This window comes from Amblyomma mixtum, chromosome 9, assembly GCF_055824585.1.
Source record: "Amblyomma mixtum isolate Tamu chromosome 9, ASM5582458v1, whole genome shotgun sequence".
NCBI classification, from domain to species: domain Eukaryota; kingdom Metazoa; phylum Arthropoda; class Arachnida; order Ixodida; family Ixodidae; genus Amblyomma; species Amblyomma mixtum.
In genome coordinates this window covers 38,788,820-38,804,952 of record NC_143020.1, presented here as the reverse complement: position 1 = coordinate 38,804,952, position 16,133 = coordinate 38,788,820, and the positions used below count along the sequence as shown (strand labels likewise).

At 47.2% G+C, this 16,133-nt stretch overlaps 1 protein-coding gene across 1 annotated transcript; it reads left to right on the top strand.

Moving 5' to 3' along the window:
* The first annotated feature begins 11,058 nt into the window (after positions 1-11,058).
* Positions 11,059-15,871, top strand: LOC149328795 (juvenile hormone acid O-methyltransferase-like). Its single transcript, XM_089559094.1, has 4 exons — positions 11,059-11,072; positions 13,677-14,314; positions 14,903-15,082; positions 15,708-15,871. Exons 1-4 carry the CDS (start codon positions 11,059-11,061, stop codon positions 15,869-15,871), a joined length of 996 nt encoding a protein of 331 aa, XP_089415220.1.
* Positions 15,872-16,133: the final 262 nt, after the last annotated feature.

Here is a 16,133-nt window from a genome sequence, read left to right as displayed (position 1 = left end):
AGCACCTGCACAAACCAGGATTGGCAGGATGACAAGTGCAAGTTCGTAGTATGGTCTATTGATACTGAATAAAATAATTTGCAAAAAATTTCCTAGCGATGGCTCATTTTTCGAAGTGTTTTGGGAAACACCAGAACCTACGCACATTAAATCGAAGCACAGTAAGCAGCAGGCACATCAAGTCAACCACCATAATCAGCCCGGTCGCGCCTCCTGCAGATCAATGTCCCTACCACTGATCCGTACTGAGCATGTCTTGCGCCAATGGTAAGCAATCGATATGAGGCAGTAGACGCCTCCCTATTTCACGCAAGGGCTAGTGCAATTGAGAACGCATGAAACAGATGTTGACTTGTTTTTCACGAATTAGCGATTTATGTGGTATACTGCAATCCTTATCGTTTCTATAATGGCTTCTTGCAAGAACGAAGGAAAGAATGTGTAAATTACTTCTTGAAACATGCACACGTCTACAACTCTACGACAGTATTTGCTTCATCAGCTATAAGTGTGCGAGGATTTTTCTTTTGCAAGCAATTTATGCTCCTGGCTTGTAAATCTCTCAAATATGAAAAATTATTTGCCTCTGGATATTTTTCGATCGCTTTCTGGCAATAATTCATGACCTTAGAATTATCAGATAGTATTACTTTATTTATACTTGACAGAGCATCCTGCGCTTTTAAAAATACCTTGCAAGCTCTGATCCTTCCAGCGGAAAAAACAATCATTAACCGAAAACTCTGGTTCTACTTGTGGGGTAAATTGTTATTTACCTAATAAAGGGAATAAAACGAATGTTTCAGAGTTTTTTGATCTGCGATTTTATTATGTATGATGCGAACCCAATGGAAAGCTGGATGTGAAGTCTGGACACGGACATTCTGTTGTTTCCCTTAAGAACATTGTGATTTAAAATCCCATAACTACAGCACAACGAACGGGACAAAAAGCAGGACGAAAGGACACAACACAGCGTTGACTCACATATGAAATCTTTATTAGCTGCCAGCAGGAATAGTACCTAACTGGCGGCCAAAATGGAAACTAATGGAAAATGTCATGCAGCGGAAACACGAAATTCAAAAATAAAAACTGGAAATAAAGCACACGCGTGTCAACATTCGCATTCGAGCTAGCATTTTTATTTTTCTGGCAGCAATGCAGATGGTGCGCTTATACATTCTTCCAGGAGCCTTGCTTATCATTTGTAATTCTATAATTTTCCGTGTCAGGTCATAGCGATTCCTACCCATCACAACACACTCTTTGTACTGAAGGAGTGTACGATGGGGGGCTAGTTGGTAATCCATGAACTAAGAACGAAAACCACGCAAAGGACGATACACAGGGAAGAAGCAGACAGGATGAGCGCGGACTTGCAACTGTTTATTGAAACACATCTTCCTTCCATCACCAACCCTACGCATGCGCAACAAGCAATCTCTATCTAATCGAGTTCAGGAACTTCAGTTCCTTCTTGTACAGATGGACCGAAGCCTCGCTTACACACTTTTCGGGCCCATATCTATCAATCTGCCAGGCTTCGATGACCTCACGGGTTTTCTGGTCTTTGGCCCTTCCGATTATCTTTGTGCGCTCAAAGAGTGCCGTGCATTTATTGTCACACGAAAGACAGTGTTTTGGCAAATGCATGCCGCTGTGAGAGCCCAACGAATTTTTATGTTCTTGTAGGCGCTTATTAATGCAGCGTCCCGTTTGCCCAACGTAAACTGAGCCGCAACTAAGCGGATTTCGTACACTACTCCCATTCTACAGGACACAAACTTGATTTTGTGGTTAACACCACAGCCTGCTTTTGTTCCTGATTCACTGTTAGTTAGCGCGCACAAACGGGACAGCTTACAAGGCGCCGAAAAGAAGATTTCCACACCGAATTTCCCTGCCACTCTCTTCAGGCCATGCGAGGTCTTATGTACATAGGGCAGTACTTCAAACTTCCGCCTCTCACGAATGACAGGTTCTCGAGCACTAGAAGTTGAGACGAGGGTTTTCAACAGAGACCCGGCAGCGGCCTGCAGAAGCGACGAGGGAAACCCAGCAGAACTTAGTTTTCACAAGATTTCACTCAGCTTTTCCGCTCAAGTTGCACGCCTAAGTTCTGCTGGGTTTCCCTCGTCGCTTCTGCAGGCCGCTGCCGGGTCTCTGTTGAAAACCCTCGTCTCAACTTCTAGTGCTCGAGAACCTGTCATTCGTGAGAGGCGGAAGTTTGAAGTACTGCCCTATGTACATAAGACCTCGCATGGCCTGAAGAGAGTGGCAGGGAAATTCGGTGTGGAAATCTTCTTTTCGGCGCCTTGTAAGCTGTCCCGTTTGTGCGCGGTAACTAACAGTGAATCAAGAACAAAAGCAGGCTGTGGTGTTAACCACAAAATCAAGTTTGTGTCCTGTAGAATGGGAGTAGTGTACGAAATCCGCTTAGTTGCGGCTCAGTTTACGTTGGGCAAACGGGACGCTGCATTAATAAGCGCCTACAAGAACATAAAAATTCGTTGGGCTCTCACAGCGGCATGCATTTGCCAAAACACTGTCTTTCGTGTGACAATAAATGCACGCCACTCTTTGAGCGCACAAAGATAATCGGAAGGGCCAAAGACCAGAAAACCCGTGAGGTCATCGAAGCCTGGCAGATTGATAGATATGGGCCCGAAAAGTGTGTAAGCGAGGCTTCGGTCCATCTGTACAAGAAGGAACTGAAGTTCCTGAACTCGATTAGATAGAGATTGCTTGTTGCGCATGCGTAGGGTTGGTGATGGAAGGAAGATGTGTTTCAATAAACAGTTGCAAGTCCGCGCTCGTCCTGTCTACTTCTTCCCTGTGTATCGTCCTTTGCGTGGTTTTCGTTCTTAGTTTACACTGCTTGTACAATGCGAATGCGAATGCCGACATGCGGGTGCTTTATTTCCATATTTTCATTTTTTGAATTTGGTGTTTACGCTGCATGACTTGTGTCTATTGCTTTCTATCTTTGGCCGCCAGTTAGGTACTTATTGCGGCTGGCAGCTAATAAAGATTTCAGTTGTGAGCGAGTGGTGTGTTGCGTCCCTGCCTGTGTCCTTCTTGTCCCGTTGGCTGCGCTGTAGTCATGGAATATCGAAACCAACTCGCCTAACAACTTACCTTTTTATATTGAAAATCGCACTCCACAGAGATCTAGCATAGCAAGAATACAAGTTTTCTGCACGACTAGCTGTTCAAATTTTGTAAAGCTACGCCACGTTAAATGGTGTTATGTCGTTTGATAAGAGCATCACGTCGTCTACAGAGAACGGCGACCGAAATGAGCCCAGGGAAAATCGCAATATTGGATTTCAGTTAACTGACGTCATTACAGTCGTTGAATATTTCTTAAAAGGAAGAGATTGCGAGAGAAAGATTTCAACGAAGAGGCAGGGACTATAAAAGCTCAAAGAGCAAGGGCGATAGTTTGATGGTTCGGCAAAAACAAGCATCAAGATATACTGACAACGTTTGATATAATGGGCCCAGATCTACCAACCAGCAATAAACTAGCCCTCACATAGTGAGTAATACTGTGTCCCGGTAAGCGTCCAAAATTAAGACTGCTTCTAAACATCGTGAACGAGTCCAGTTCTGTTTCAGCGAAGACAATTAGCCTCGTAAATCTGTGCACACCGCGCGACCGTTTCGAATGCTCTGCCCCTCACTTTGACGTTCTATGACTATCGGAAAGGGCGGTAACGAGCGCAAAAAGCATTTTAAAGGAGAAGTTGTACAGCGAAGAGAAAAACTCTCGAAAATAAACAGCGTGCTTGCTCACATTCTCTCTGAACTGTCTAGTTCGTATAAAAAAAAAATTCAAGAATCCCCATCGATTTACGTTTTGCGTGGCCTTAGTAAATGCATGCTTCAAATCCCAACTCCCTGTACTTCAGCATGCGAATGTAATGCAATGAGAACTATTAACGAACCTTTAAACTCTTCGCTTCAGGTCCGAAAATTTAATAGAAATCTTCGACATTACTTTGCCATCTTGGTGTTTAACAGAATACACATTTTATGCCACAGTTTTGAAGGTTTTTAGAGAAACTCGCACTAGGGAGGAAAACTGCTTTGGATGAGCAGTTCTCCAGTGTTCAGTCTAAACAAACCAAATCCTTTACGGCAGAACCGATGTCCCCAACCTGCTATTGGACGTTTACTTTAGCGTGAGAGACGCGCCACATGTCTGTGAGGAATTCCGAATTCCGAACGCATGCAACTCTTAATAAACTACACGTTTGTTATGCGTTATGAGTTATTAAATGTTATGAGTTATTGTGAGGTTATTAATTTGAGTGTATTATAGGAATTCATAATAAACCACAGGTTTGTTATGAGTTATGCTACCCTTTCTAAAAACCGTCAGAGTCCTTCATACTTGGTCGGACAGAATAGATAGTGAACTTGTGACAAATAAACTGAAGCTTTTTATGCCGGGAAACCCGCCCGGATTCCAAATCTGCAGGCCGCAAACTTTCCGCTGCGAACGTCCCTTTGACAAGCCCTGGTGCTGCGCCGGAAGGCAACGCGCCCTAACGCTCCCTTGACAAGCCACGATGCTGCGCCGTAAGTCAGTGGGGTCTCAAGGAGAAGCATTGGCGAGCAGCGTGCCTGGACACGTCGCTGGGTGCCAGACTACGAGGCGCCGGTTTCCCTTTCCCCGGAGCGTCACCGCGCGCGGCAAAATTTGAAGCGGGTGGCCGGCGCGGTCGCTGGTTGGTCCTTTCGGACTGCCGTCGAGTGCTGCCTTTGGATTGGCCAGTTCTGAGGGGCCACCGTTCCTCAGGCTATAAAAGCCCCACCGCTGCAGCTTGGAAAGTGTGTGACTGAGTGACCGAGTGACCGACCCACCGTGAGTCGAGTGCTGCTCACGAGTGGAGTCGGATGGTGTGACGTGCTGGTGTCTCGCTGATCGTCGCTGTGCGAGAACAGTCGCGTTGTGTAGCTCTCGGCCCCCGTGCCGATGTTGAACTATATTATGCCCTGTACATAATGTATAAAGCGTTTTCTTGATCTCACCGACGCCGGACTCGGAGTCTTCGCTACCGCTAAGAGAGCTGGCAACGCTCAGTCACGAAACGGGTGGCGAGCGCAACGGGACCACCTCTATGGCACAACATTGGTGGCAGCGGTGGGATGCCCCAAAGTCACAACATTGGATGGCGGCTATGGGATCGACCGACATCAGCTACCTCGGCGCGGTGAGTGCCTGAAGTTTTCCTCAAACGCCAGACTTTCTCTAACACAGGTTATGGTAGCTTAGAGAATTTTGGTGTAGCATTGTTTTAACCTTGTGTGTTTCAAGCCTAGGAAGAGTGTTTTGAATACCAAGGGATGCTGAAGGGGAAAATAAGGCAGTGTGTGAAATGCTTGCGCGTGGCTAACTAGTAGTGATATAGTAGTGTACGGCAAGTATTTTCTAAAAGGGCAAACAGCAAGAGGCCATTGTGAACGATGGAGGGTTACAATGTCAAAGAACTTCTCCAAATTTGTGAGGAGTTGGGCATTGATTTGGGCCCAGCAAAAAGAAAGAATGCGATCCTAGAGGTCATGAGAACCGAGGACGTGACGGCTGAGGAAGCCGAAGAGGCCTGGGCTGATGTCACTGAACGGCGTGAGCGGGAGGAATAGAGGGAGAAGGAACGTCGCGAGGAGGAGAGGCGGGAGCGCTAGGCGATTAGAGAGCACGAGGTAAGAATGGTGGAGCTGGAGCTCCTCGAAACCTCGCCAGCGCCTATTCTTGCTTCTACGACAGTTCCCTCTAACGGTCCAAGAATAAGCGACCAACTGCCGCCCATGGTCGTCGGCGAGGATGTGGATAGATACCTCGAGAAAGTTGAGCACGTGTGCAAGGGTAATCACATTGAGGCTCTAATCTGCGGCCCAGAGCGTGGCTGTGAGTCACATGACGGTGACGCTGAAGCGCCAAGCCAGAGCGCAGCGTTAGCTGTAAAGTGCGATGCTACAGAGATTACCGCTGCGATCCTGAAAGATGAAAGCGTAGCGCCAAGATGTAGATCACAGGAGAGCGAGCAGCTGTTCTCTGCGGAAATTGAGACAGGTCGCTCTGAGTTCACGACGGGCAGTGGCGCACCGATAGCGCCAACTGAGAGTTCGATCGTAGGCGAGGAATGCCGCTCAGCGCTGCATCGAGACAAAGGTCAGCTTAGTGAAGGTCAAACTCCAGCGTCTTGTGATAGACTGCCGGAAAGCGAGCTATTGTGCTCAAAGGAAATAGCACCGAACGGTTCGTCAGGTGAACCGTCGCCTGGCACTGCTAGAAAAGCGCAGGTTTTGTGGCTGCGCGAGGAAAGTCTTGCTCGGGACGAGTGCATGAATTCTTCAAGACCAGATTTTGCTGGTCAGACGAAGGCTGGTAGCTTGAAGGATGAGGGCACCGAAATAACCGGAGAATCGCACAACAGATCCGCTAGGGCAGTTCCCAAAAAGCGGCGGTGTAGAAGAAAAACCAATGTGAATGGTTGCGCTAAAAAGGGAAAAGTGCGGAAGAAGTTTGTACGATCGAGGGCCGGCAATGTGCGTAAGAGCCCGAAATTGTCACCTTGGAGCCCAAGAGTTCGCAGGCGTCGCGTAAAAGGGAAGCCGACTCACCAGGCGCAGCCTGGTCTAAAGCGTACTACGCCGCTGTGGAAGAACCGCAGAGGAATTCCTAGGATTGGGGACGGGCGTGATGGACTCCAGAGAAGGGTGCGCGGTCGCCACACAAAAGAGCGCCACAGTGCACGCGCTAGTCAGAAAGGGGAACGACATGACTGGGACCGAGAAAGGAGGAAGCGCTCCTCTCGCTTTCGGCCTTCCAAGCGCTGCCTAGGCTTTGGACGCATGTCGCGGAGAGGCGTGACTAATCAGCCCCTCAGCTTCTGTGAAGCGTCGGCTGGTCGAGCGGCCGTCCGACCGCGACCGCGCAGGGCGCGGTTGAAGTTTGTGGGTTCTAAGAATACATCTTTCTTGTATTTAGTGTTTGTTTTTTTGGTCATTCACTCAGATGTATAAGAAAAGATGGAGGCAAACCAAAATTTGAGCTTCGGACTTAGAAACAGGCCGTATTGTTTCTCTAGCCTGATGGGCAGAGTGCTTCATGGTTTCGGCGGGTTCGCATTGCCATACCTCGACGATGTTGCCATCTTTTCGGACACTTGGGAAGAACATCTCGAGCACTTGCGAGTCGTATTGTGCAGGTTGAAAGAGACAGGCCGTAATGTGAAACCAGCTAAATGTCACCTAGGTTGCGGTGAAGTGACTTATTTGGGCCATGTGGTGGGGCGTGGCCGGCGTACACCTTCCGACATCAAGGTAGTCGTTATTGTAAACTATCCCCAGCCTACCAGTTTAACTGGATATTACCAACTCTATGTGAGAGACGACTCTGACCTTGCCAGCCCGCTAACAGACGCGCTTCGAAAATCGGAGCCCGTTAAGGTGACGTGGGACTCGAAGGAAGAGAATGCGTTCCAAATGATGAAACAAGCCTTGAGCCATAAGCCGGTTCGAACGGCGCCAGATTTTTCGAAAGGTTTCATCATTCAATGTGACGCGAGTGATCGCGGAATGGGAGCGGTGCTATGCCAAGAAGACGTTAGTGGTCATGAACGACCAATTTTGTATTTGAGTCGCAAACTAAGTTGTAGGGAAGAGGCATACAGCACCTCTGAAAAAGAGTGCGCCTGCCTTGTGTGGGCAGTTCAGAAGCTGGCTTGTTATGTCTCCGGTTCAGAGTTTGTTGTGGAAACGGTCCATTTCCCTCTAGCCTGGTTAAGTAACATTTAGTCTAAAAGCGGTCGTTTGCTGAGGTGGAGCATGACCCTCCAGCAGCACAATCTCGTTGTCCGCTATAAGAAGGGAATGTTGAACGCGAACGCCGATGCTCTAAGTCGTGCATTCTAGGCCTCGCTTCTTTCAGTGACCTCCTCGTTACTTACCTTCTCTCGCTTTGCGACAAACTATCATGTTCAAAGGAAGAAAGGGGCAAAAATGAATGACCTCATTTGCTTCCTCAGTAGTGTGTTTTCGGTCCAAATGATTTCAAGGGGACCAATCTGAGTTTCATTATTATTGCTGATTATTAAGTTCTCCTGCTATTTTGATGTGTTGATACATTGCAAAATGGTTGTGTGAACCTTGTGTACCAGATCGTACACATGCCTCTTGTTGCAGCGGGAGAAAAAAGGGGAACATCAATTTAGTTAGGTTGATTTGAAATATGGCTTTGTCTGGTGTTTGACGGGAGACAGAGGGCACTTGCTCGTGTTGGGTGTTGCCTTTTGCCGGTCGGTTTTGTAGTCTGCAGAACGACCAACCATCACCAGTGGCGAGAAGCAAGGGGATCGGAACGACCTCAGCGAAGCTGGTCGAGGTGCCTTGGCGACAACGAGAACAGAGCTCCTGGCCTGCGAGTAGGACCTGGTGCTCGTGAAGTTACCTGGACGTGAACTTGGAAGAGCCTGACGAAGAGGCGCGCCAGGCATCCGAGCCACGTGGAAGCAGCTCGTCTTCCCGGCGCCTTATCTGATGGCGGGGGTGATGTTATGCCGGGAAACCCGCCCGGATTCCAAATCTGCAGGCCGCAAACTTTCTGCTGCGAACGTGCCTTTGACAAGCCCTGGTGCTGCGCCGCAAGGCAACGCGCCCTAACGCTCCCTTGGCAAGCCACGATGCTGCGCCGTAAGTCAGCGGGGTCTCAAGGAGAAGCATCGGCGAGCAGCGTGCCTGGACACGTCGCTGGGTGCCAGACTACGAGGCGCCGGTTTCCCTTTCCCCGGAGCGTCACCGCGCGCGGCAAAATTTGAAGCGGGTGGCCGGCGCGGTCGCTGGTTGGTCCTTTCGGACTGCCGTCGAGTGCTGCCTTTGGATTGGCCAGTTCTGAGGGGCCACCGTTCCTCAGGCTATAAAAGCCCCACCGCTGCAGCTTGGAAAGTGTGTGACTGAGTGACCGAGTGACCGACCCACCGTGAGTCGAGTGCTGCTCACGAGTGGAGTCGGATGGTGTGACGTGCTGGTGTCTCGCTGATCGTCGCTGTGCGAGAACAGTCGCGTTGTGTAGCTCTCGGCCCCCGTGCCAATGTTGAACTATATTATTCCCTGTACATAATGTATAAAGCGTTTTCTTGATCTCACCGACGCCGGACTCGGAGTCTTCGCTACCGCTAAGAGAGCTGGCAACGCTCAGTCACGAAACGGGTGGCGAGCGCAACGGGACCACCTCTATGGCACAACATTGGTGGCAGCGGTGGGATGCCCCAAAGTCACAACAAGCTGCAGTTTGCACTGCCATTTGAAAATTCTTTTTCGGGGGAATTTTTTGTAACACGTCTCAAGAGCTGAAAATGTCCCCGTGCCTTATTTAAACGAAGCAACTCTATAAATACTCCTAGGGGCTTACGGCAGCAACAAAAAGTGTGTAGTTGCTAAAAACACGGCGAATCATCTGGTTTTGAGGCGGTAGCTGATGTCACTTATATCTCAGTCGGAACAACTTTACAAGATAATAGAGATTTGTCAACACGATGCTTGATGTACTGCATTTCAACGAGCTTTTGAATTTCAAGGAGCTGCATTTCAACGAGTCGTACCAACTAAGCCGAAGAAACACTAAGCTCTGTCCGCTCGGAAAACTTTTTCTGGGTATTTTACATAAAAATATCAATTTCCATTTGATCAATATTAAGTTGAATAAAGATTTTCTCGTGCAAGCAAGAGAGCGTTAGGATACTTTTCCTGCTAAAATGTTTAGTAGTTTCTCAAGAGCATATGGACACGTTGACAGCAAAAACTTATCTTCGACAGGGATCGTACAAGTTTGCTGTTCTCTGCTCTTTTTTTAGAGCGAAACCTAAACCCGTATATGCAAGAGCTATTCTGAAAATTTCCCCTACACGCAAAAAGCTTTAATGGAGAGGCCGCTAACACCGTGTCCGGAACCGACGCAGCAGCTGTTGCAAGCGAAATGAAGTTATCAGTGTTATCTGTGCTCTACCGTGTGTTTGCTGTCATATGTGAATGCTTGTCATGTTGATGAAAAAAAAGTCAGCATCGTCAACAGCGTAGCTATGTCCACTGCCCTGACATCTGCCCGTGGATTTCCATTTCACCGTCGGCTATTTTAGTTGCAGGAGCAAAACTGCCGCGAAATACTCCACGACGTATATATCTTATCTTAATATAATTACCTGCGTTCCAACCCTTGCTTTAAAAGGAAAAAAAATCTATTTAACATACCCAATTTAGAAGCCTAAAAGGACAATAGCAGACGGTTGAGTGTAAAAATGTCACTCATTGACTGTGCTGATATATCCCTTTCAAAAATGAGCTCGAAAGGGCTAACGTATCCCTGGTATGTAGGGTTCATCGGGTTTACAGGCCACTGAGTGGATCAAAATGGGGCAGTCGTCTTTTCGGAGCGCTGAATGTGCGGTGTATGTAGTTCTGTACGAGTCCGCTGAACGCAGTACTGTTCGGTATCCTGTTAGACATAAGGCGGTAATGAAACGGATTTTGTCTGGCTTTGTCAGGCACAGACTTACAAGGTAGGTTCTCTCTTTATTCGAAATTCAGGGTCTAAACTGCAATTAAATGACCATAGTAACAGAAAATCCTCGCTAACTTATGTTATATGGCATTTTCTTGTGGTGTATAGGCCGTGTTATGAACATTTTAAATGTACAGATCACATCTGGACATCCTTGTAAACAGAGAGGCGCAGAATTCAGATGTGGCATTGCCATGGTTTAAAGATCATCTTTATGCTATGCTGCATGCTTTATGCTATGCTTTATGCTATGCTCTTCCTCCAGCCATCGCAATAGGTGGTGCGCTGTGAACAATAAAAAGAAACATAACTGTTTGCGACGGGAGGTGTAGGGAAGACTCAGGAAATCCTGTAAATAAGGTCTGCAGAATTCTTGTCGCAAAGTGCGACTAGACGTTCTCATCTCGGGATCTGATAGGTTCTTGGGAGAACACTGAGACTAAAACATTGTTTACTGAGTGTTGGCGGTATCCGAATAATATCCGAATATGAGGCACCTTATGTGAGGCACTTTTTCTAGCCCTTTTGCAAGTATCGTGTCTTCTACAAAGCACTGTGAATGTCTTTTTCTTAAGACGGCGCAGTGCAGAATCGATCATTATTAGCGGCAGCTAGCTATTCTCTAGGGCTCTTCTTTGTTGGTTTTCATAAAAAGATTATACTTAATAATAAGAAGAATATTATTCAGTTTTCCGTACTTCCTTTTCAATGCACGGCCCGTTTATATAGAAGGGTAAAGATCTTAATCTTGTGTTTTATTGGCCTGACAGCTAGGCCAGTAGCATGATTTAGTACATTGTACAGCTCAGGAGCAAGTGGCTTCATGTTTTGAGGCGTAAAGGTTTTGAAACTGGTAACCTTTAGAAAATTAACTTCTTAGGGGCGTAAAATCTTTATTCTTTTCTACTGTTTTGCGTGATGTTCTTGCTTTCGGTCTCCTTTCATTCTTTGCTGCTACTTAGAAATCTGAGAAGAATGGCGCCTGCGAGAGCGCATTCTTATTCCATGTCTACTGATTTATGGTACTGACACAGGAAATCGAGAGCTTCAGTTTACAGAAAAGTTAAAAAAATGTAGGAAAGATATGTAGGTTGTAGGTTTTCTTATAAACACTGTGCTACGACAAGTTCATCCATTTGTCAGCACTGACTCAATGTTATCACTGGACTCATCACACGCTGTTTGGAACCTCAGTGATTAGGTCTCACCGAATGGAAACGGTGCAGTATTTTGCAGAAGTTGTTAGGCTCAAAAAAACTGCTTGTATTTTGAACAAAGGTGCTTGACAGCCTTTCTTAGAAAAACATGCGAAAGTAAAGGCGTAAATTATATGGGGCACCTTTCTAGCGTGCCCTTATGTGGCGGCGTCTTTGTTTTCCACTGGTAAAATAAAGCGAATGGGATCTGTCCGCCAAAAGAGTGACCGCAGATCTGAACCGCGGGAGTGAAAAAAGAATGAGAACAAGAAATAGGTTCTGTGCATGTTGGAAGGTTCTGCGCATTTTGCAGTTATTCCAGCTATGATCTACATCAGGAAACGGACGCGTAAACTAGCTGCTATTTATTTTCCGTCGGATGTTACTCGGAGGCATCCGGTTGACAATAGGAATTTGAAGCAGCCGTTAAACAGCCTCAGTAGTTTGCACATATTTGAAAACGATAGTAATCTCGGCCCTGGGGCTCATCGAATTCATTGCACTACGCACGCTATTCAAAAAACCACATCGCCTCAACGTGGGCGCAGCAATCCCTAATAACGAACTTCAGTGCGTGATAAACTTATCACTTTGCAATTACTGCACCCTGACTTGGACCAGAGGAGCCCACCACTGCTTGAACGTCAAGGACGGTCACGCAAAAACAGGCCGTCGAATGTCGCGTCGGAGTATATATTGCTGGGAATGCGCTAACGGCCGCTTGGTGTTACAGTCACAAGGCAATTTACCAATCTCTCTAAAAAGAAAAGTATGCAGCCCTTGTATCTTGCCGGTACTCACCTACGGGGCAGAAACGTGGAGGGTAACGAAAAGGCTTCAGCTTGAGTTAAGGACAACACAGCAAGGTATGAAAAGAAAAATGATAGGTGTAACGTTAAGAGACCGAAAGCGGGCGGAAGGGGTGAGGGAACCAACGCGAGTTAATTACATCGTAGTCAATATCAAAAGGAATAAATGGGATTGGACTGGTCCTTAAGGATAACGGATTGGATTCTAAGAGAAGGCAACTGTAGCAGGGGGATGCAGAAAGTTAGGTGGGCGGATGAGATTAAGAATATTGCAGGCATGCGTTAGGCGCAGTTTGCAAAGGAGAGGGCTAATTGGAGAGCCATCAGAGAGGCCTTTGCCCTGCTATGGCCGTAGTCAGGCTGCTGCTGATGATGACGATGGATATACCCATGGCACGCACAGGAATTAAAATGCAGTGAACAAATATATTTCCAGCAGGGGCGATCACTGAGTAATCAAGGCACCTGTTTTCGCCTAAGGGAAATGCGGTCAGTTTCTAGAGGAATTCTCTTCTAACACTCTCTGTCCTATCACAGAAGAACATCAGCTTCTTGTACAGGAAGCACAATGCCGGCCTCGTAAAGGCAAGCATTATCTAAAGCGTCACATTACAAAGATGTTGGAATTTCGTCTGGTAAGCTAGTGTATGGCAAGAGTAAAAGTTTTAACGAAAGGCCGCAAACTATATATATCGGCGCAGCTATATAAGCTTCCACAATTTCCTCGCAATAAGGCATCGTCGAAAGCAAACGTCGCCTCACGAACGGCACCTTCAAAAAATTTAGCATAAAGTGTAGGTCGAGTTCTCGATATGTTCGAAGTCTTGACTGCATTGCTTCACTCAAGAAGGGAACCGGCAAATCTGAGAATATTTAAACACCCCAGAAGAATATTGGCTGCAACCGGTTTTCTTATTACTGATGACAGAGCTTGAATTTTAGAGAGGCAAGTTAAGTGTCCAATCTTACCGCCCTAAAAACGAAGGCGCTGTAATCTGTTCGTGAAGGATTTGCTTTTCTTTGAAGTACAAAGAAATATCAAAGAAATATGCGAACGTGTGTGCAAGTCTTTAAATCATGATCATCCTGTTTCGCGTGCAGAGAGGTGCAGACCAGCTTCCACATTCGTTGTGTCGCGACGTTAACCTGTGTGGAGACGACGCATCTGAAAGAGCCCGTAGAAGTGGGCAATGACCAGTCACCCGCTGGATCTCAGAAAAGCCTCAAAATTGTGGACCTGTCCGCTCAGGGCTATGCATCGAGTCACAAACCGCAGTGGATGTACAGCCTTTCCGTCCTTGATAGCAGCTGGGCATCGTTCTCGAAGGTATCAGACGCGTCTCAACAGTTCCTCGATGTGGGCTGCGGACCGGGAGACTTCACAAGAGAGGTCCTTCTTCCTCGTTGCCAGCCGTGCCGCAGGATCGTCGGCATCGACTGTTCTCAGGAAATGATCGATTATGCTCAACGTCACTCGACCGGCGAGAGACTTGAGTTCCGCCAGCTGGACATATGTTCGGATGTTTCAGGCTTCTTGCAAGAGTTCGGCCACTTTGATCGGATATACTCTTTCTTTTGCCTCAACTGGGTTGTAGACCTGACTGCAGCCTGCAGGAATATAGCCAAGCTCTTGACACCAAACGGTGAATGCCTGCTTGTGTACTGCGCGTCGGTTGAAGGTGGAGACGTCTGGAGGGGCCTAGCAAATATGGATCGTTGGGCTAAATATTCCGAGGTAAGTGCAAAATGCTTATGACCACAGCAATGTTTTAAGAAGGGACAGCGGCTAGTAATCTCAGCTTCCGCAATCGCGATGATACTGAGTCACGCAGAGAGCAAAGTTGACCGAGCAGGGAAATGTTTGCAGTGGAAGTTGTATTAGCATTACATAAGCCCCTTTAGGTGGTACAGTGGCAGCCGTAAAACTTAACGCTTTTGGGGTTGAGGTGCTGACCGATGAGCGACACAGTTACCGCGCCATTCTGTTCCTCGAAAGAAACCGGTGGCTATTACTCCTTTCCCGTGAACGGGAAATACAAAGCACGCGGACCCCTTCACCACAGTCGAAACGCGGCCGCGAATATACGAGGCGACAACTTTCCCACGCGACGATGATTCCACTAACCACCATTCATTTTCACGTAACCTCACAGCCTCCCCTGTCCATGTGTAACTTTTGCTCATGTCATTTGTATACGCTATTACACCCAACGAAAAAACAGGTTTTCTGCTCGGCACGCTATCAGTTTCGTAACCGTTCTCTTTTGTATTGCCAATGCGAGGTTGTGCGTTATATTTTATGCTTCCCCTTTGTGTCTTAGTAACAGTATTATCAATTTTCTTACCGACACTGCTGAAGTTCATTCCTGGCACGCAAGACATGAACGACAAAAACGAAATGCTAGAATTCATGGAGCAACTCTTACACGAAGCGGACCTCCATCCAAGTTTGCTGGAAGTTCCCCAGTCCACCTTTCTGCATGGATGGAGCGAGGACGAGCTGCTGGGTATGCAAGAGGCAGTACATCGCCAATGTCAGTGTGTGATATCGCACAGAAAATGTGCAACGAGCGCCATTTAAACATTTCTGCAACAATGTACAATAGGCAACTTTGTAAGAAGTTATCCTTCTTGAATAGTCAGCGTAACGTCTTTGGGAGAGGTGCGAAAAGGGTAGAAAAATAAATGCCTGAAGAAATGGGCTTTCAGGAAAAAGGTTTGCAATCAACGGTATTGATGGTAAAAGCACCAGGCTTGATTGAATCTTCCCGAGCGTGTGCAATCCACCTTTTCGCTCCCACTTGTCTGATAAGGTGCCTGACAACTGACCACTTGCCTGATGCAGGCAATAAGGTTCAGTTGTTCACATCAAGTTGTTCATGCAGCACCCCATGAAGAATGCTGTCCTGTACTACATGACGTCTGATCATTCTCTCCGAACCTGTCTGACGCTCGTGACCAAAGGACAACGAGAAATTTTGGCGATTCAATCGCTATGGCAGAGCATAAGCACATAGACAATATAGCACATCTGATGCACAGAGGGTGCTATACAGTGCCTTTCTTCATTGAAAATTTGAAACGTTAATCTTAAGCAGTAAAAGGTCATGTTTTCTCTATTATCCTGCGCAGCCGTTTATCTTGGAGCCCTTCCAATCGCCAAGATGGTCAGTCCGGAAGAAAAACCCGAGCTCGTGAGCGCCCTCAGGGACCAGGTCCGGATAGTGCATGGCCCCAACGCTGACAAGGAACGCTACAGAATGTTCGTCATCAAGGCGTCGAGGGCCCGACCATAGATGATTGCTATACTCGGAATATGTAGCCATTCCATTCATTATTAGTAGAGAAATGTAAGAATTTGCTGGAATACAGAAATGTCACGCATACTTGCATGAATGTAACACTCAGCTGAAGAAAAGCATAATCTAAAAGTTGAAAGGTAAGTGAGAGATGCAATGCAGTCCCCCGCCCTCTTCCTCCGTAGCGGCTACTGCGCGATAGCGCGTGGTGTTCTCCGGTTGCCGAAGCGCCGGCTCGGCATCAGCAGATCACGGTGCG

Bases quoted from the DNA above. Each gene is read 5' to 3' on its own strand.
- LOC149328795 (XM_089559094.1), top strand. The intron at 14,315-14,902 runs GTGCAAAATGCT...TCTTAGTAACAG, and splicing joins GGCTAAATATTCCGAGGTAA to TATTATCAATTTTCTTACCG. The intron at 15,083-15,707 runs GTATGCAAGAGG...TATCCTGCGCAG, and splicing joins GAGCGAGGACGAGCTGCTGG to CCGTTTATCTTGGAGCCCTT.